At 48.5% G+C, this 21,919-nt stretch overlaps 1 protein-coding gene across 13 annotated transcripts in view; it reads right to left on the reverse strand.

Annotated features, from left to right (window-relative positions):
- Positions 1-995: 995 nt before the first annotated feature.
- The window catches only part of CRACR2B (calcium release activated channel regulator 2B), a 51,832-nt gene continuing 30,908 nt past the window's right edge, over positions 996-21,919 (reverse strand). For 9 of the 13 annotated variants that reach the window (XM_054825859.1, XM_054825867.1, XM_054825860.1 and 6 more), the window contains 11 exons: positions 21,513-21,700; positions 20,800-20,871; positions 20,318-20,372; positions 16,128-16,207; positions 10,279-10,573; positions 9,962-10,103; positions 9,646-9,727; positions 7,042-7,156; positions 5,288-5,395; positions 4,465-4,541; positions 2,319-3,430 (listed from right to left, as the gene is read on the reverse strand). In XM_054825859.1, the coding sequence (XP_054681834.1) occupies positions 3,346-3,430; positions 4,465-4,541; positions 5,288-5,395; positions 7,042-7,156; positions 9,646-9,727; positions 9,962-10,103; positions 10,279-10,573; positions 16,128-16,207; positions 20,318-20,372; positions 20,800-20,871; positions 21,513-21,700 (1,299 nt within the window). In that variant the 3' untranslated portion in view covers positions 2,319-3,345. The other 4 variants (XR_008577189.1, XM_054825863.1, XM_054825865.1 and 1 more) reach the window with 4 other exon arrangements.

A 21,919-nucleotide genomic window follows, 5' to 3' on the forward strand; every position in this document is an offset into this window, starting at 1 on the left:
AGTGTAGCACAGGAATAAGCCCCCAGGCAGAGTCTATTTTGCATCCACCCTCATCTTGTGCCACCCCATTATTTGATTTATGCTGCAGTTTCTAGCAGTTGCTTGCAAAGGGTGGCTGCTCCCAGGGCTCCCATGTAGAGGCAGGAGAGATTCTGACAAAAACAGAGGTGGTGTAGTAAAATTGGGAATTTTGTGGACAGTCTGGTCTAGTTTGAGTCTGGTATCAGAAAGGTTTAAGGACATGCCCCTCTAGACTGTAAGCATCTAGGTCTTCCAACAGGACATTTCAATATCATTCAAAGCAACAACAAAAGATCATCCAGTAATAAAACCCACCCTGGTGCTTACTGTTGTCCAAGCACAACCTGCTCAAACTCTGTGCCATTTTGTCACAGTTGAAACAAAAGTCCACCCTGTTCCTGCTAAAAAATAGACGTTACAGTGAACTACTTCCTGTGCTATCAATTTATAGCAGGGGAAATGAGTAATAATTTCTTTGATCAAAGCTGCAGAGAGATTAGTTCTGTAATGCACAAACATACTGGTTGGAGCCATGCCAGGGCATAAGGATTAAAAACAACTGAATTCCTAACTCTGGTGAATTGAGACACTATTAAAATAAATATTTAGTTCTATAAATATAGGTACAAGGTGACAACATTCCCTCTCTGAAAGCACTATGCTGCCCCCCAACATTGGGGAAGCACCTCCCCTTTTTTTCCCCTCCCTGCTCTGCCTTCCCTGATCAGCCATACTGGCTGCTTTAAAGGTAAAAAACGGAAGACTGGACATTAATTGCTCTTGTGCTGCCCTCAAAACATGGGTTCCTGATCAACTTGCTCTCTACTTATAAACCTCCCACTTGTACCACCATGAGGGACAGGTGTCTCAGCACTTCTGAGCAGTGAGAAAGGGAGGTCATACTACAATCAGAGGCTGAACAAGGGAGGTTGAATCTCCTGTGGTGCCTGAAAAAACACCTCTCAACACAGCTGTTTGTAAGACAGCATTTCTTTATTGCCTGTACTCTGCTTGTACACTGAGAAAACATGCTTAAGGTTGTGCATTAAAAAAACACATGGTAGTTCTTGCCATTGCAATATGACAGCACTGATGAAGGTAATACATAGGCTGGCCTGTACTGGTGTGTCAGCTGTGTTTCACACCTGTCATTCATGTGCTCTGTACAGAGTGTTGGAGGTGCGCTTTCAGATCACAATAGCAGATTGAACACTGCTCTCTCTTCCTTCTGCAGCAACTTTCCAAATCCTGCTGCTGCAGGTAAGTAAATGTTAGCATTACTGATCTGCCCTGACCAAAGATGCTGGTTCTTAGTCAGTGCCACTCCTTATTAACCTGCAGCTGGAGCATGATGCAGAGGAATCATTGACAGCAGCTCCCGCAGCTCAGGTAGTGGGTTTGACCTATTCAACAGGTGATGATGTCTGTGCTCCTTCGCAGCCACATTGGCTAGAAAACCACATCTGTGTTCAGAATACAGGTGCTTTCTGAAAACAGAGAGGATTTCCCTCCCCAAACATAATTTCTTGCTAGCACAAGCAGTTTTGCTGGCAACGCTGCTGGTGTTACTCTACATTCCGCACCAGCCGCCCTGGTTCTTTCAGGACCTCTTCTAACTTTCTGATTCCCAGTCTCTGGAAGGCATTACTGCAGTTAAACACAGCGTGAATCACAGTCAGTCAGCAGTAAGGACTGAGCAGGAGCTTGCCACTTTTAGCTATTCCTTTTAGACAGGAATCCTGCTCTTCCAGAGAAAATCTTCTTCTTTCCTATCAAGAATAAAGGGCACTGGGAGGAACTGTGGAAATTCTTCGTAACACTGATGGGCTGTAGGTGACTCAGAGCACTCTTCCTGCATGGGATATTTCCAGAGAAATTTGTGCAATTAAACAGACATTCAGAGTAATCACCTTATCCCAAGAGAGGAAAGACAGTGGGTAAATATAGGCCTTCCCTATGCTGCAAGGCTGGGGGGACTGCTTCACAGCTGCAGTATCACATCTTGCACCTAAAATGTCAGCATCACATACAGAAACAGACTCAAAGAAGAAAAGGAACAGGGCATTATAAAAAAAGCCTACTTAGTCCCACAAGGCTTTAAGAGCAACTGAGCTACAAAACAGAAAGCATCACACCCCAGAGAACAGCAGGGGCTTCGTGCCCAGGCACAGCGCGCTTTTGGGGCCAGTTCCTACCTCAGCCTGCACAGCCCATTGCCCTGCTTTGCCCCACTCCTTGGTGACAAGAAGGCCCCTTCCCAAGGGGAACAGGTTCTTTCTCAGGCCCTTCACCTGGAAAGTGAGGTTATTGCACAAGGTCACTGCAAGAGAAAAAGCTTCACTAGGAACATTTCACACAGGCAGCCAGGTACATTTGAAAGCACTGTGGTCAAGCTAGCAGGGTACCGCAGATAGGTCAGTTCCTAATTGCTGGAATTTCAGGAAAGCATAAGAGAATGGGAGGAAACAGGCAGCATTCAGCCTTAAAACAGGCTGTACATGGCCCCCCTAGTATGTACAGCAGAGCTCCTGTAGCGGGTTATGAATTAGCAGCATGTGCCAGTGTCTGCGAGTCCTGGGGCAACTGCTCTGTGTTCTGTAAACAGTAAGAGAGGGACAGTGATAAGGTCCATTAGGGTAACAAAGTAAGGAAAGCCATTGGGATGACTCATTTTATCAGTTCATACTATATCCACATATGGAATCAGTTAACTACAATACTGGCAAGTCAAACCAAATTTCGCAGTCAATACAGGACCTGATCCAGATCTTACGGGAACTGGTGGAGGTCTTCCCGCTGACTGCAGCAGGCTTTCAGCTGGGCTCTGCTGTTACAGAGCCAAGAGGAGATGCTGCACTTTGAGACGAATGAATCACTACCTAGAGCTAGCCCAAATTTAAAACAATTTATTTCTCTCTTACACTAAAATTCTATTTAAGACAGTACCCACTGTGTCCTTCACTCTCTGCTGCTAGGCCACTTCTTTGCCAGAAAGAAAAGGAACAGAACTTCATCCTTTTACGGGGAAGCGACCTCTCCAGACAGAAGGCCTGGTTTGTCCTATTACCCAAGACCAGCCAAATTCCCCCAAAGGGGCAGAGGCCTCCAGAGACCAGGGCTGCGTGCAGAGTGGGGAAATGGAACAGTGCAGATCATATAAACATTTTGGCCTGATTTAGCGCCTTGAAATTCCCAGATGGGGAAAAGCTGCAGCTTCCCCAAATCTCTGCAGAGCTGATACCATCAGATTCAGCTTGCTTCAAAGGAACCCCAGCTTCATGAAATGGTGTTGGCACACGTCTCTTGCTGACACATTGATGTGCCTTATGTGCAGCACCCTTTCCTCCTGCTGACATCTTCCAGCTGCAGGGCATTCTCCCTCTGCCTGTCTTCTTGTGCGGTCAGCAACCTGGAACAAGGAGCACAGATAAAGAACACAACCTGGTTACTGAGACCTTCCTGTGAAGGCATTTGGCTCTGCCCTTTGCACCCCATCAGCCAGGAACATTTAGGATTGTAAAAAGTGACTGGCTCAAAGACCGAGCTTCTCTGGAAGCTGGGCTAGATAAACCACACACACAAAATGAGTATGAATTTCCAGGGAATAAGGAAAGAAACCGGACACATACAAGAGGGGACAGCATGGCTTAGTAGTCAGAGCACCAGACCAAGGCATGAGTGGTCGGTGCCTTATTGCCAAGCTGCCACATTGATGGCAGAATCCCGGGCTGTTTGCTTCACCTGTCTGGGCCATCTCTGGCAGCAGCATGGGTAATAAAGCATGCTGAAGGCACATGCTATGGGAGATGTGATTTACCTAGCTAGTAAGTAAATCATCCCAGTTAATGAACAGCTAAGTCCTGCTGTGAATCTAACAGAGGATGCAGCAGGAGGTGAAGGGATAAAAGAAAACGAAAGGATACTCTTCTTGCAAGATTTCAAAGACTTTTTTTCAAAACTACTTGCTTTTTTAAAAATTGAAAATCTTAGAGTAAACCTCTTTCAGCCTTACAAAATGTCTTATCTCCCTTTAAAAATATTGGAACCAAAATATCTCATTCTGTATAATACTTAATAAAATAAGGAGGAAAACCCCTTAGAGATGCACGCAGACTTCTAACTGAACATACCAACTTAAAATCTGGGATAGTACACAAGGTTTTTGTGATGAAATATTCAAATTAAACTCCAAATCTTTCAACAACCAGCTCCGCCAGATGAAGCTTTGCATGCAATACTGTCCAGTCTATGCTTGGTGCTCTCCAGCCACAAAAGACAAGGACCTGGAGTCAGGCGGAAGAGCACATCGCTTCAGGTCTTTTTGTGACGTGGCAGAAAGCCAGTCTCTGAAAACTCCCTCTTTGTGCCCATTCCCCAGGAGAGCCCACGCCAATCCCCTACAGCTGGGGAAATATCCCAGTGTGACTGTTCCTGTTCACTGACCTGGCCATGTGCAGCATGGGCTCCATGATGTTATAGCCAGTCATCGCACTGCACTCATAGAAGACAGCCTTGTATTCCTGCCAGAGAGCACAGCAAGCATCCATGTTGGCTGCCAGCTCTCCCCCACCATTCACCCACACCCCTGTAAGCTGGCCCACTCTTGCCGCTGGGAACTCTGCCGGGAGCAGCTGGGGCCAGGATGCCTGTTACTGCCCTGCTGGGGCACACACCCTGCTCACCAACCCGGGAAAGGGAGATGCTTTTTCAGCATTGGGGGCCCAGTCAGAGCATCAAAAAGGGAACCCTGGGGGAGTTACTTGGGAAGAGAAAGCATCTGCCCAGGGTACTTGGATTCCCTTACCTTTGTGGTGCGGAATCCAGAAGATGGGGAACACCTCTGAAACCCTGCGTCCACTCACCCAGCGGCTAGGTACCAGTGGACATGCAGATGCAGGGAGCGAGGAGGGAGGCCGGACAATTTTGCAGAACATGCATTAGTGGGGAGTCCTCAAATGGGAAAACAGCTATGCATGTTCCCCTCAGAAAGACTGAGCATCACTGTAAGGAGGCATCAAGCTTCAAGAGAAATACATGAGCATGCCTCAAGGGCCATTGTCTGCCACATGCTGGCCACCACCTCATCCTCCCAGGTACAAGATGGACCTCAGTACATGTTTGCATTGGAGAAATAGGGGATGGGGGGAGAGGGCAGGTACCATACTGGGAAATGGCTCCAAGAAGGGCTTTCTGCCAGCCAGGCTGCCCTGCTCACAGCTGGAGGGAGGCTGCAGAGCAGGTGGAGTAGCAGAGCATGGAGTTATACCTTCGCCAGCCTTTCCCCCTCCACCTTGGGCACATTTTGGGTCTCTCTCTGTGCAGCATCCATTTTGTTTCCAAGCAGAAAGACCACAGCTCCATCCTCGATACCTTCCTGCAAAAGAAACAGAGTAAAGCACCCTAGAGACTCAGCTGAGGGAGGAAAATATCTTGGAGCAGATCCTGTTCCAGCTCATGCAAACAAGACCTTCAGTAGCAGCAAGATCAGACCCTTTAGGTCATTAAAGGGCCATTCCTCAAATAGTCCCAGGGATTTGTGGAAGGAAGCTTAAACTATAGGAATGTATTTCAAATGTTTGGTATGTACAGCTGGGATGCTGAGAGAGGGGAGACAGGACATAAGTTCCTCTCTGGGAAATAACAAGCCTAAAGAAAAGCAGTTTGTCCCATAGGCTGGGAATTTAAGTTCAGGCAGACCTTCTTATTAAATTCAATAATTCTTCTGTGTATGTGCAGTACTATTCATCTGACATCCTGTCAGGATGTGCTGTCCTAAATTCAACCATCCCTTGCTGAAAATCCACGGGCCAAGCAAGCTAAGCGACTTTCACCTCTTGTATACCGTCTTTGTAGGAACTGTTATTCTTAGGCAATTCCTGGAGCCCGTTCCCTTCCCTGCAGAATGGGGCTCAAAGTTATTTCCAAACTTGACTGCCCTGGATGACTTAAAGTACCTGAACAGCTTCAAAGCAAGATAAATACTAAGATGGGGAAAGGAAGAGAAGATTATTAAAAGTTAGAGATATCAGGTGCTTTGATTTTCTGTGTGCTCAGTTTAACCCACCTGAAAAGAGCCTGATTTTCAGAGGCTGGTTAGTTTTGAAAATCTTAACCTTTGATCTTTTAGAGTCCAAAGAAATAGCTAAGTGTTTTGGGTTTTTTTGTCCCCAACAGGCCTGTGGAAGTTAATAATAGTAGAAACCTCCAACCTATGCTTCTTCATTGCACTTAGATCCTGGTTTTTGAGACTCGTCACAATCAAAACAAAACCACCCTTGACAATTTCCGTTCAGCTCTGAGTCATCTACACACAACTTATTTAAATTATACAGACAGGTATTTTTGTCTCCCCTAGCAGATACAAGCTGCAGATGAATGTTTTTATTGAGAGTTTGGAAAGAAAAAACAGGGGAGAAGACTACCATATTAATACATAGTCACTAAATAGGAAAGAAAAAAAAACAAATCAACTTTTAAAGTTGAAGCAAATGAGGAAAAAAATAAGCTATTTAAAAATAAGCTACTAATATTTCCATCTCATCTAGAAATTTCAAAGCAGAGTCAAGATGAGATCATGCAAAGCACTGTGCATGCATGCTGCAGGTCTGAGCCTAAATGCACCAGAGCTGTCTCCCTTTCTTGTGCATAGGCTAGACACCAGGACATCTCCTTGCCTGAGCACAGGTGTGACATGACCAACTTTAGGAGATGCTGCCAATGCACAAGCTGCTTACAAACATACACTACTGTTTTGGCAGGTAGCACCACCTTCTGCCATAGAAACAGCCCTCCCTCATTTAATGGGCTATCACTGGGTTTGGTATCTTTAACAAGAAGCCCCTGGTCCCAAAATGACTACCACAGGCAGTACCCATAGCGTCTGCTTTGATAATTCATCCCAACGTCAATAGAACCTCCTGGGCATCAGAGAACATCACTCCCAGACAGACTGTTAGAGCTGCACTGGAGCAAGGCAGCAGCAGCACCACCAGTGTCAGAGAGCTGAGGCTCCACTCTCACCTGGACACTGCTCATCCAGTTCCGCACCGCCATGAAGGAGCACTCGGCTGTAATGTCGTACATCACCAGAATGCCATCTGCCTTCCGGAAATACTGCTTGGTAATGCTCCGAAACCTGAGCCCAAATGAAACCAAAGGCACTCTCAGAACCACGGCTGTGCAATGACAAGACACAGAATGGGATTATCTCTCTTTTAGTGCAGGCTCTTTGCAAGGCCTGGCAGCCCCTGTGTGTGAGATGTGTCCCCTGGCACTGGTGCATACAGACTGGTGTCAGACAAGTCAGTTCCTTGCACCTTTGAGGCAGGTCAGGCAGCCATGTGTAAGCAGGAGTCTCTTCCAAATGCATGGTGCTGAGAAAGCAGGAAGGAAGACCTTTGCAGGTCAGGAGGAAAGAAACAGAAGCATCCATTTAGGTGGGCTAGGAAAAGGTAATTGCCTATAAAAAGGGAAATGGATGGAACAAACGTGACCTTTCTCTAGAGTCTGGAAGAATCTGCAGACTAAGCTGTACCACATGTCTGCCCCAGTGCTGTCGAAACAGTAATTAAGATCTCAGCATCAATACAGTCTGTTTCCAGTTTTGAATCTATAAAGCAATGCCATCATACATAAAATCAGCAGTCAGACACAATTTCCAGGAGAAATTCCCACCAGATATCTACTTTGTCCTGTGCATACCAGTTAGAACCACAGATTTGTACTCTGGGAATAAATTCCAATTAAAAAAACCCAACAAAACAAACCTTAAAATCTGTAAGCAGTTTGTGAGGACCATGATATAACCACATTGATTGCAAACTGATGGAATTAAATGCAACACAAGTACTGAGATCTCACTGGAGAGCTGCGTATTTCAAATCTCCACAGGATAACAAGCTCTGCTATTCTATTAAGACCCAAGAAAACCTACAGCAAGTAGTGACCCTCCTGAACTCTTCACATAATTGCCTGAAGCCTGTTCATTCTCACTATAGTAAGAGCATGACATTCTGGCAACTACCCAAATGAGAATGCACAGACTCTGTCTTCGGCAGTCAAGGTGCACCTCTGGAACTACAGGACAGGCTAGATGCTCCAGAAGAAACATCAAATGTAGCATGCACCAGTCTCAGGGAAGTCACCAAGGAGTTCTTGCACACTCCAAGGGGTTTCTCTATCTCTTCCATAGGATATTCACAGTTGGACACCTCCAGTTAGAAGTAATTAATATTTCTCTAGAGGAAACTTTTGCTTCTTCCCAGGTCTCCTATTCAGTATCAGCATTGAGCAAAGTTCTCTCTTGCAAGTACACATCTAAAACCTGCTAATGCTGCAGGGACCTACCCTAAAAGTCCTTCTGCAGAGACAATATCTTGAATTTGGCCTCTGATGCAATATGGCCTTAGTAAAATGCCACATTTCATGTCATAACAACTTTTACTACTCAGCTTCAGCACTGAAATAACCACAGGAGTCCCCTCAAAAATCATCATTTCTTCAGCATGAAGCTTGATTTTGAAAGAAATAGTTTGCTTTTCAATAGATACTCCTACTTAGTACATTTCCCACCATGATCTAGCCAACTGAGGTAGACAGCGTTGTTAACTCTGTTGGCACAGCTCAGGATTATAATATTCCCATGACCTCGGCTGCCTCCTGAAGGCCAGCCCCCCTAACATATTTAGCACAAAAAACCCAGTACTTATTTTTGCCAGGCTCTTGAGGTTAACAGCCTCCTTGAAATAGCTTTTCATCTTCAGCTTCAAAGTGCATCCTAAATAAAGTCTAATTTACATAAAGGTAGCGGCGGGCCTTCATCTCTAGTAGCAGATGAGGGTCAAGAGTATCCTCTACTCCTCTGATCCTCACCAACAGTGCTGGTAACAGCTAGTGATGGCCCATGTTTTTGAAACTAGAGGCCTTCAATTGGGGAACCTGTATTCACTGTCACAAAAAGCTACACTGCCCCTCTACTGAGGATTATCACTTCCACAAGTCTGTCAGCAGAAGGGCAGTGGAATGGGCCAATAACCTCACTGACAGAGTCCAGCAGAGTAGTTCAAATCACCTTCCCCACAGGTCAAACTAATTCAGCTGGCTTTGGATATGGAAAGGTTCACACACTCCTTTCCACCCTCCAAATAGTGAGTGGTAGTGAGCAGCTTGGCAAAGCTGTAGCACAGCTGAGTTTGAGAACAGGATGTCTATCCAGAGCCTTTGTTTCTATCCTAATCTGCAGCCCTGTCCTGCAGCTTTTCTCAGAAGCAGGCTGATGCAGGACAGGTTTGAGCGCTAGAGGACCTTTGAACCCCACACCGTACAGTGACTTATGGCTAGACTACCTGAAGCCATAAGCATACAGGTCAGGCATATGGAAAACTACTTTTCTGTTGGTCTTCAGAGCAATCTCCCCAGGCCCTGTTTCATAGCCACAGCTTCTAGAAGTCTCCAGAACAGACCTTTGCTGCAGGTTCAGCACTGGAATAGCTGCTGCGACCTCTCTGATCCTTCTGAAGCTAACAGTTTTCCCAGAGACAGAAACCAGGTGCACACACTCTTCTCCTTTCCTCCTGTTTCCTACACTAAGCCTGGCAGTAGGACATCCTCACAGAAATTGCTTACCTTTCTTGTCCAGCTGTATCCCACAGCTGTAAGGCAACCTGGGTGTCATCCACCATCAGACTCTTCACCTGGTAATCAATACCTGTCAGGAAGGTAACAATGATCATAAGATAGGATGGAGAGAGAGCCGCTTGCCATTGCAAGGCCAATGGCCAAGATCAATGCTATGTAGTTCAGGGAAATTGCAAGATTGATTTGAAATTGGGAGAGGGACCATCTTTACCTTTAGTTGGGCTAAAATATGGGCAACAAGCATGTGTCCAGGCTGACTTTCCCACCCTTCTGAGCCAGATGTGCCAGGAACCCTATTACTTACCGATGGTTGCACTGAGCTCAGCCAAAAACCTATCATAGCAGAAGCGGTGGATAAAGGAACTCTTCCCAACACCGGAGTTCCCTACAAACACCACTTTAAAGATGCGGTCTGGGGAACAGCTGGCTGGTTCCAGTGCCTGGAGCTACAATGGAAGAAAGGGATGCAGTTTTGGAAAACCCAGCAGCAAACTGCTTTAATTTAGGCATTGGACCCCTGCACTATACACCTATGGAGTTGGAGTTCGATGGGAAGTCAGAAACCCTCAAGTCCCTAGTAGCAGGTGTTTGAGGACGAAACCCTCAAGTAATGAGACTCACCCTGGTTTCAGTGCCAACAGGCTGTCCTCTAGGAGGCAATGGAGCATCATCTAATCCATCTGCATTTTTTCTACAGTCAGCATCACCCTTCAAAGTCATCTTCAACCACTCAGCATCTACTGCCAACAACCGTCTCTCCTTGTCTCTGCTCTTCACTCTGAAGTTTGTGCTGCCACGTTCTCCTGCCTTCAGCCACATCCCGTTGCCTGCGAAGTATTTACAGTTCTTTCTGTTGGGTTCCTCCACTGCCACATCCACCGGGAAGGTGAAGGGAAGGTCCGCAGAGGCCAGTTGTCTGTATTAAAGCCCACAGGCACCACAAAAGGGGAGTGGGGGAAAGAGGACGACATTGCAAATTCCCAAAACAACCAGTGTGATCCAATTAGTGCATATGCAACACTTGCAGGAACTCTATCTTCTTTATACATACACTCCCCATACTCCCTGTGACTAAGACATCAGCGGCACCCCTAGGGAAGGAGAGACAGCTCACCTGAGCTATGCTATTCTCATGTGTGCTGACATATATTTCATTAATTTTAATAAAAATTCCCACTTTCTGGATTTTTCAAGGATTCTTTGCCTATGACTTCCCCCAGTGCTGAAAAATGAGGCAAAGCATACAAAGGTGGCAACAAGAAAAACCATTTAAAAAAAAAAAAAAGCAACACCACTCCCCTCTATCTTGGTTACCACATACAACACAAAAAGAAGTAACAAAGGTTTTGAGGCTAGTGAAGAGTGTTGAGTACAGGCAGCGGGGCGAGGGCTGGCTGATGGTCCTTGGGCGGCCGCATGTGGTGTGTGCACATGTTGCTGCCCACTGCTGAAGGCACACGGCTGTGCTCCAGCAAATCTGCCCATCGCTTCCAAACGCTGCTGTACCAGAGTCCTACTGAATTCAGGCAGCAGAAACCTGCCACAGGTGTGCAAATTGCAGTGAGCATGCTCACACCACGGTCACTTTGCCCAGTGTTGGCTCTGCGCTGGCCAGCATCCACGCCTGGCCCAAGGTAAGGGAGCCAGGACCCAAAAGATGTTTGTTTTATAAAGCTCCCAACCAGCCACACTGCGCTCCCAATGCAAGAAATCCCCAGGACGTGTCACCAAGCTGTTGTAGTGAGGAATAGGTGTTGCACTGACTGTGCCTACACAAGGGCAGGCTCATGGACTTAGTCCACTGGTGGTAGAGCTGACACGGTAAGTGGAGGAACAGTCTTCACAAGAACAGCTAGAATAACTGATTTAAACTACTGGAATCATTGCTGAGGAGCAAGGCAGCATCTTAGCTCTGCCTTGGCTTACCATGGTTAAAGAACTAGACGAAATGAATGAGAAGGCTTAGAACTCAAAGGGCTTTATCCACCACAGGCATCTCCATTGCCTTCATTGGCCACCAGATCGCATTTGGAAGCAAATTAGAGAGACCAGAAGCTTACTACAATCTCTTGAGCGGCAACACACCCACCCCTCTCTGCAACATTTTTCTCTTGCTACTAGTGCAGGAATTGAGGCAAGAACTCTCCTCTCACTCCTGTGAGTACACTTCATCTGGGCTGCAAAATTCACCTGCTGCCATGCCTACACTTTTTCTGTGAAAGGGAGCTCACATTCCTGGTTGTCCTGCCTGCATCTGCCCCAAATGCCAGTCCAGAGCCGGTGCAGCTGCAATTTCATGGAAAACAGACACATCCTCCCAGGCTCAGGGGAACGGCCCCCATCTTCAGGGCTGGCAGGACTTGCAGCAATGAGAGGCTAAGCCTCTTTGGGGTGGGGGGGGAGGGACAAACACAAGGGTGGAGCCAAGCTCTGCCCTCCCTGAGACAGAGACAGGGACAACTAACAGATCAAAACCAAGGTGAAGGGGACCCTGTATCCTCCCCTTGCCAGGCAGAAGGTAGCAGCCTCCAAGAGAGGAGTGAATGGAAGCAAGTCAACGCTCGGTGTGGCAGGCGAACCTTCTCCTCTTCACCCACCTCGCCTTCCCACGTACCCCTGTACAACAGGTATGAGGCTCTAGCTGTGGAAGGCCACTCAAGGGAGGATATGGATGACAGTCAAGCTACATCACAGGCAGCACCTAGACCAAAAAGGCCCATGCCTCAGGTCGTGACCACCCCCACAAAGAAGAAAAGGTGGGTTATAGTTGTAGAGGACTCCCTTCTGAAGGGTACAGAAGGCCCGATATGCAGGGCAGACCCTCCTCTCAGAGAAGTCTGCTGCCTCCCTGGGGCCTGTGTTAAGGACATCACTAGGAAATGGCCCTCTGACTATTACCCACTGCTGCTCCTCCATGTGGGTGGGGATGAAGCAGAGACACGTAGCACAAAAGTGATCAAAAGGGACTTCAGGCTCTTGGGACAGTCACGGAAGGATTCGGGAGCACAGGTAATATTCTCCTCCCTCCTTCCAGTTGAGGGCAGCAATGGTGAGAGGAACAGGTGGACACAGTCCATAAATGCATGGCTCCATGGCTGGTGTCAACGCCACAACTTTGGGTTCTTTGACAATGGGACAGCCTACACAGCAGCAGGCCTGATGAACTCTGATGGGATTCACCTCTTTCAAAGAGGGAAAAGGATCTTTGCCCAGGAACTAGCGGGGCTTATCGACAGAGCTTTAAAGTAGGCTCGAAGGGGGAGGGGGGTAACATCAGGCTTGCTGGTGACATGTGGGATGATGTGCCCAGGTTGGAGAGACGGGGTGCTGGTGAGGGCCCCCAGCCTACTGCTCAGAGACGTGCTGGACGCACTGCAGCACGCTCGAAGCCTAGAGGAGATGAGCCAGGGGCTCCAAACGCAACGGGAACCAATGGGGAACCACTGGGAAGATACATCAAAAGACTTCCAGCCACTCCAGCCAATAAGTCAGCCACATCGGGGGCACAACTGAAATGCCTCTACGTGAATGCACGGAGCATGGGGAATAAACAAGAGGAGTTGGCGACGTGTGTGTGTGTGCCTGCAAGGCTATGACCTTATTGGCATTACAGAGATGTGGTGGGATAGCTCCTCTGACTGGAGTGTTGGGATGGAAGGGTACAGGCTCTTTAGGAAGGACAGGCAGGGCAGATGAGGAGGGGGCGTCACCCTCTACATCAATGACCAGCTGGAGTGCATGGAGCTCAACCTGGGGATGGACGACGAGCCGACCAAGAGCCTATGGGTCAGGATTAAAGGGAGTGCTGGGGCAGGGGGACATCATAGCAGGGGTCTGCTACAGGCCACCTGACCAGGGAGACCAAGCAGATGAAGCCCTCTATAGGCAGATAGGAGCGGCCTCATGCTCACAAGCCCTGGTCCTTACGGGGGACTTCAACCACCCCGACATCTGCTGGAGGGACAACACAGCAGAGCACAAGCAATCCAGGAAGTTCCTGGAATGTGTTGATGACAACTTTCTCCTCCAAGTGATAGGGGAGCCCACGAGGAGAGGTGCCATGCTGGACCTTATTCTCACCAATAAGGAGGGCCTGGTAGGGGATGTCAAGCTCGAGGGCAGCCTTGGCTGCAGTGACCACAAAATGGTGGAATTCAAGTTCCTCAGGGCAGCGAGGAGGGCGGACAGCAAGCTCACTACCCTGGACTTCGGGAGAGCAGACTTTGGCCTCTTCAGGGATCTCCTTGGTAGAATACCATGGGACAAAGCCCTGGAGGGAAGAGGGGCCCAAGACAGCTGGCTAATATTCAAGCATCACCTCCTCCAAGCTCAGGAGCGATGCATCCCAACAAAGAGGAAGTCAGGCAAAAACACCAGGAGGTCTGTGTGGATGAACAAGGAGCTCCTGGGCAAAGTCAAACAAAAAAAGGAAGCCTACAGAGGGTGGAAGCAAGGGCAGGTAGCCTGGGAGGAATACAGAGAAACTGTCCGAGCAGCCAGGGAGCAGGTTAGGAAAGCCAAAGCCCTGATAGAAATTAGTCTGGCCAGGGCTGTTAAGGACAACAAGAAAAGCTTCTATAGGTATGTTAGTGATAAAAGGAGGACGAGGGAAAATGTGGGTCTCCTCCGGAATGAAACGGGTGACCTGGTTACCCAGGATATGGAGAAGGCTGAGGTACTCAATGACTTCTTTGCCTCAGTCTTCACTGGCAAATGCTTGAGCCACACTGCCCAGGTCACAGAAGGCAGGGACTGGGAGAATGTAGAACTGCCCACTGTAGGAGAAGATCAGGTTCGAGAATATCTAAGGAACCTGAAGATGCACAAGTCCATGGGACCTGATGAGATGCATCCGCGGGTCTTGAGGGAACTGGCGGATGAAGTGGCCAGGCCACTCGCCATCATATTTGAGAAGTCCTGACAGTCCAGTGAAGTTCCCACTGACTTGAAAAGGGGAAACATAACCCCCATTTTTAAGAAAGGAAAAAAGGAAGACCCAGGGAACCACAGGCCGGTCAGTCTCACCTCCGTGCCTGGCAAGATCACGGAGCAGACCCTCCTGGAGGCTATGCTCAGGCACATGGAAAATAAGGAGGTGATTGGTGACAGCCAACACGGCTTCACTAAGGGCAAATCCTGCCTGACAACTTTGGTGGCCTTCTATGATGGGGTTACAGCGTTGGTGGATAAGGGAAAGGCAACTGACATCATCTCCCTGGACTTGTGCAAGGCATTTGACGCTGTCCCGCATGACATCCTTGTCTCTAAATTGGAGGGACATGGATTCAATGGATGGACCACTCGGTGGATAAGGAATTGGCTGGATGATCGCACTCAAAGAGTTGCAGTCAACGGCTCAAATGTCCAAGTGGAGACCAGTGATGAGTGGCATTCCTCAGGGGTCAGTACTGGGACCAGCACTGTTTAACATCTTTGTCGGCAACATGGACAGTGGGATCGAGTGCACCTCAGCAAGTTTGCCAATGACACCAAACTGTGTGGTGTGGTCGACACGCTGGAGGGAAGGGATGCCATCCAGAGGGACCTTGACAGGCTGGAGAGGTGGGCCCGTGCGAACTGCATGAAGTTCAACAAGGCCAAGTGCAAGGTCCTGCACGTGGGTCAGCACAATCCCAAGCACAGCTATAGGCTGGGTGAGGAATGGATTGAAAGCAGCCCCGAGGAGAAGGACTTGGGGGTATTGATTGATGAGATTCACAATTCTCAATTAGTTCACAAGGGCTGATGCTTAATGCCAGCACAGTTCAGGCAAGCAGGCATATGTGGGTATTGAAAACACTGTACAGTCTGCATGTAGAGTGGAAGAGGAGGAGGAAAAAAAAAAAAAAAAAAGGCCTTGGCCACACAGACATGTTTGCCTGACCTGGCTGAAGGGGAGGCCTGGTATGCCAGGTCTGCATAGTTGTGGAGGGAGATGGGCAGGATGAACCACCTGGAGCTGGGCCCTCTCCTTGGGGCCTTCAGCTGCCAGAGAGGACATGAGCCTTGTGCAACTCCTGCCCTCTCCCATGCCCCAGGGATGTGGGCGCTGGCATGAGGCACCAGCGGACAGGATTTCTGCCAAAGGAGGAAGTGACACATTTGGGAGATGATCCAGGCATTTTAACGGAGTTGCTTGACTTGGTCAAAGGCCACCTTCGTGACTCCTATCCCATGAACACTCCCATAGCTTCTGATGGCATTTAGGTTTGCTCACCCATTGCTGCATGTAGAAGCAGCCCAGAGGGGGGCTACCCCCCTGTGGAAATTAGCTGACAGCATCCTCAGCTTGACGCTGAGCCAACACCACCTGATGCCAAGAGGCAGCTAGAGCCACAGGCAACCTACACCCCCCCATGCTCCCAAAACCAGCCAGCACCAGTGTGGGAGAACTAGACACAGCTTGACTGACAGGATACTCCAGCAAGCACAGACTGACACCACGAACACAACACAGATGCCCATCTAACCGTTTGACTGGCTTGTTGTCCAGCAGGTAACTGCCTAGCACTGACCCTTTCTTCAACAGGGGCTTTTTGCTCTCAGGTGCCTGGAAGTTGAAAAGAGAAGGGATGAAGAATGCGATTAGGACCCAAGAACCTTACTAGCCCCAGTTCAGCCACTCGCGACCTCTGCAGACCACTTAAGGGAGGCAAGGCTGGAGACCTTGCAGCCCCACACCACACAGTGGTAGTGCCCCACCAGCAGGCTTAAAGAGAGATGAGCACAGGGCTTGCTTTTCTCAGTTCAGCTCATGCAAGAAGGCATCACTGATGCTGCTTTTCCCTTTGCAACAATATCCATCAAAAATGGTGGTGCCCCAAACTGAACACTTCCTCTAGCCTGCCAGAGCTTTCATTTCTGTGGCTTGTCTTGGTCTCACAGCTGAATCTGTTTCCCCACCTGCCTTTTTATTATGCTGATGTTTTGTGGGACAGACCAATTGCCCCTTCCTCAGAAGGCACTAGTACCCCTCCTCCACCAGTACTCACCCAGAGCTGCACAGGCACCACAGGAAAGGGACTGCTCTGCAAAGGGCAATGCACATGCTCTCTGCCTTACACCAATGTCCCTCTCCATGCTTTCCTCCTACTTACCTCAGGCTACACACTTCTTACAGTGTTTACCAGCTCCCCAGAGAAGAAGAAAGCAGGACAACTCCCTCTTGCAATCCTCTTCCCCCATACAGCAGCTTTTTCATCCCCAAAGATGAGCAAATTGCCCAAGATCACACAGGAAAAGCTGCAGCAGATTGACCTGCCAGCTCCCCCAAATGCTATGCTAAAGCGTAGCCCCCCCACACCCCCAAACGGACTGGCTAGCTTCTCAGGCTACACACACAAAACACGAAGTGAGACAGCATGGCAAGATGCTCACCACCTCTGCACTGGGGGAAAGGGAGATGTACTCACTCTGTAAGCCTGGAAATTTCTGACATGTTATTTCTGGGGGTAAAGGTGGGGAAAGAAGAGACTGCAGCCTGCCAGATCTGCTTCTGGCGGCAGTTTTGAACTGACCAAACACCTGCAGGCAGCTCTGGACAGGCCTTCCTTTGTGTTGCCTGCAGCCCAGGGGAGGACTACAAAGATTATTTCTTCAATAACTCCTGGCTTATTTTAAAAGGCAAAAAATGAAGAAGCTGCTTTGTTGGCCAGAACTCCCAGGACACCTTTACTGCAATGCAGTCCAACAAGAGGAGACACTCTGGACTCTACAGAGGACCTCACCTAACTAGGAACTTTGAGGGGAAAAAAACCCCAAAACATTTTTTACATGTAAAACTGGTGTTCAAGAGAAGCTCCAGCCTCAGAAACAATCCAGCACCAAGAGGTTCACAACTGTGGGCATGTATCTTCCAAGGCAAAGGACACCCAAGTGTGTAGCGACCCTTTGGTCAACAGTGCTATCAGGTTGTGTGGTTTAGCCAACCAGTCGTTCTCCAGTGGGGAAGTTCTCAGGGTTTGAGCAGGTTCACTCAAGGGCACACTCTAAACATGCAGAAACAAGTAAATTGTGTTACAGTCCGCTGGAGCAGAGTCACAAGCTTCAAGTCACCTATGGAGCAAAGGGACTCCCAGGCAATCTGCTATGGCACCACCCTACCTGAAGAGGAAGCAGCCTGCGAGTACGTACCTGGGTAAGAAAGGAGAAACAACGGGGCACATTTTGCCATTGGTTCTGCCATGCTTTATTGGCCTGCCAGGTTTGTGTAACATTTCGCTTTTCACTGGGATGGTAAAGGGACAGATGCGACATCACAGCTGTACAACAGACAATGGCAGGGATTCCACAACAACAACAGCAGCACATGTACAAGCATTCTGGATGGGAAAGATTCTGGTTTATCAGTGGGATAGGATAAATTCTGGTTTATCAGTGAAATACAAATACGTGTCCAATGTAGTCAAAGTCCCAAAATACTCTTCATGATAAGCAGACATTAAATTTGCTCTGTCAGCAACAACATGAAAGCCAGATGAGTCATGGGTGTGAACCTGAACCTGCAACCCTGGGCCTTAAAAGCACCCAGCAGCGGTTTGCACCTAGGCAGAAATAGCCACACATTACTATCTGTGACCTAGCCACTGGGGCAAAACAATGCCCCACAGTGATGTGGGGCCAGGGCCTGCCCACTCTGGCAAGGGCAGAAACTCTTATGAAGAGCAAGGTATTAAGCTGGGCAATGAGAAGCGCAGAGGAGCAGCGGCTGGGTTGTTATCAACAGCGTACAGCCCAACTCCTCCTTCCAACCACTTCAAAATCTTTGCTATGAAAGAGCCACTGTTCATCACACCTTAATTTCACAGAAGTAACACAACTCTTCCCAGTATAAACAGAGGGTAGTAAGGCCTTGGGTTTCTCTTTAGCCTGTAAAAACATTGATACACTCTCTGGCAGAGAGTGTGTCACACACTAGGGATCCCCATCAGAAAGCTGGACACTCTTTTTTGCTGCTGCAGGGAAGTATTGCTATTTTCTCTCCCACTTGCAGTGGGACAGGCTGACAGCAGATCTTCGGCAGGTGCATGATGATAGCAGCATCTCTGCAATCCCTTGGAGCCCTGCTTTCCTGTGGACTGAAATGAGAGTGGCTAACAACATGTCCTGGCTGACAAAGGAAAAAACCTTACTCCAGTATAGGCTTCATCTGCCCGGCATGACACAGGCTGGCCAGATGAGCAATGATGGTAGGAGGAGTTCACCCTGCTGCCCCATCCCTACTGCCAGCACAGGGACCAGGGAGAAAGCGGCTCCTCTGTACTATGACTCTCTGCTAGGCTCTCTCTTAGGTCCACCTGCAACTGTCATGTTTCAGAGCAGCCCTGAGCATGTCTTGGTAGGGGAAAAGGAAAGAATAGAGGAGAAGCAGACAAGCTTTGCACATACAGAGGCACATACCTGAACCGTGCTCTCCATGGGCCACCCGCCCCAACCACAGGAACCCAGAAGCTGATGAAGCACTATACATGGAAAGAGGACAACAAACTATTTTCTTGGCCTGCTTACTCTGGACTCTGCTACAGAGCGACTTGTGTTTATTACTTCTCCAAGAGGGAGCAGGAGGCTCTGGTGCACGCACACACTTAGCAGCTTTAAAAATGAAGGGAAAAAGAAAAAACCCCTTCATATTTCAGAAACACACACACACAAAGGCACATGCACACACACCTCACCTCCATCCAAAACAGTTATTGACGTTATTTTACACAGCTGCTGCTCCACTTGGAGAAGAACTCCAGCCTCTCCCCCAGCAGGGCATCTCATCCCCTATCTGGGCACGATCCCTGTGCTTCCTTCCATATTCCCTTACCAGCCAGAAAGTCTCTCGCAGCCTACCACTGCCTGTCCTCACTGCAAGACAGCTACTTCCAGATCTTCAAGTGGGGCATGGTGTCAGAGCAGGCAAAGATGCATGGTGGCAAGGATGGGTCCAAGAAGAGCACAGAGCAGCCTTGCCAGTGACATTTGGGAACACAAAGACATTTTCATGAAAAAATAATAAGAATTAAAAATACATCACATATTCATACTTATCTTGGAGACTGGGAAAGGCCAGAGATGGAGCTGACTGTTCTAGATGTCAAAGAGGTCTCCTGCTTTCTCCTAGCCCTATGACACAAGGGTCACTGCTGTACCTCCACCCCAGCAGAGTTCACAGGAATGGGGAGCTGCCCCAAGAGGAACATCTGAAAACATCTGCTACAAACTCAAGGGGTCAGAGAAACTCCAAAACCCTCCCATAACCCTCCATCCCCAGTCAGCTGGCAGCACATATTGGAATCCATCTTCTTCCTCACCACCCAGCTCCAGGGATGCATCCAGCTTCACTCCCCTCCTTGCATGTGCCCAGTGCCTGTCACAATGCACAGACCCCACATGTGCAGCAAACAGCACCCACTGCAGCCCTGCACAGGGCTGCATAACAGTCACAAACTAATGTGCCTTGGGTTAAACCTGGGCAGCTGGCAACAGCAACCAGCAGAGCTCGTCTCTAGCACAGGCAGAGAGGTTCTGTGAAGTCTGTATTAAGCACCACACCAGGCCTTGTGAGCTCAGGTCATTGTCCCCCGTGGAAGTGACAGGCCCCCGAGCGGTGACAGCAACAGCAGCAGATGAAAGGAGGGTGGTTGGGAATTAGGATTTTCTGTCTTAGACTAACCGGCTTCTTGGCTTCAAAAGCGTCTCGCTCATCTCGAAGTTTCTTGTTCATTTCTCTGCTCCAAAGGAAGACATAGAAGAGACACAATGAAGCACTCATCAAAAATGGAGTAAAGAACAACATTTGAAAGCTAGGACAGAAAGGGAGCTTGGGACACAGATAAAGATGTTATTTATTGCGAGACACCTTGGGATTTCCATGTGTCCCAGCTCAGGTAATGGGCTCTACATGGTCCCCTTAGCCTGCAGGAAAGACTAAATTCCTCCAGTGCAGGGATTACTTGGTGAAATAGCACAGCCTGTACTCTGCCAGAGCTAGCCAGATTGCACAACTCTGCTGGACCTAGAAAAACAAGCAGTGTCTGAGCACTGCTTGAACACACTCCCATCGCCTTCTGCAGGAGAAATGAGCATACTGCTGAAACCTCAGCCCCTTACGTGCACAAGAGCTCAGCATCTACCCCCCAGCCCTGTTGTTCTTACCTGAGGAGCTCCAGCTGCCGAAGGAGACTTTGTTTCTCTTTCTGCATGTTCTTGGAGACTCTAAACACATCCCTGGGCAAAGGGAATTTTAAAAGGTGAAATAATAGGAAAGGAAATACAAAGATCCCTTTCTCAGGGACACTCATGCTATTCTCAAAGATAAGGGTCTGCCCTATGCTAGGAGGTTTCAGAGGAAGCAGCACTGCCGCATGAGGGCAGGCAACCCATTTTCTCCTTTCACATTCCAGTTTCCTCAGCTGCTAGAGGTGGGAAGGATGCTCACTGCCATCTGGATCTGAAACACCCCAATGTTTCAGTCAAGTATTACTAGATTAAGCCCAGAAAGAGGAACATAAGTGATTACAAAAGGATCTGTATGATCTTTATAGAGGTGATGGTGAACTGGACAAATACATGGAGAAGAAGCCTCCTTTAGGCTGAGGAACATCTGTATTTTTTATAGTGCTTTTGTAGCCAAATATCAATAAAACTATTCCTTTCCCACTAAAGGCAGGCAGGAGGTAGCAGTATCACTCCCTGTTTAGGCCCATAAGACCACTGGGATGTTACCACTTTTCCTCAAGAAAAGGCAGGCAATCCTCTGATGAGACCAAGGCTTCCAATTAGAGATCCTTATTCTTTAACTACTTCCCCACCCTTCCTCCTCTGCCTGGATCCCTGCCCTGACACCCCTATTCCCTGCCCATTCCCACCTGTCCTTCTGCTCTTGCTCAAGCTGGGCCTCTTTCTGGAGCTTCTGTAATTGCCCCTTCACTGCCTCCAGCTCCCATTTGCTTTTCTCCAGCTCTTCCAGCAGGTTTTCATTCAGGTGTCGGAGCCTTTCGTTCTGCACACGGGTCTCCAGCTGCTCTGAGTTCAAAGACTGTAGCTGATGTTCCAGCTGCAATGGGAGAGGAGGAGGGGTTAAACAGAGAGAGGAAGAGGTTTGTGCTACAATCATGCCTGTAAAAACAGGCTGAAAAAGCAGATGTAAACAACGAGGCGGAAGGGAGGTAAACACAACTCAGGTCTACAGGACCACCAGTGGCACCAAGAAGGTGAATTGGAAGCCATTATTTCTCATCATGCCAGCACTGGGGAGCGAGCAATGCAATTAGTC

The sequence above is a fragment of the Grus americana genome, chromosome 5, assembly GCF_028858705.1.
Source record: "Grus americana isolate bGruAme1 chromosome 5, bGruAme1.mat, whole genome shotgun sequence".
In the NCBI taxonomy this organism is placed as follows: domain Eukaryota; kingdom Metazoa; phylum Chordata; class Aves; order Gruiformes; family Gruidae; genus Grus; species Grus americana.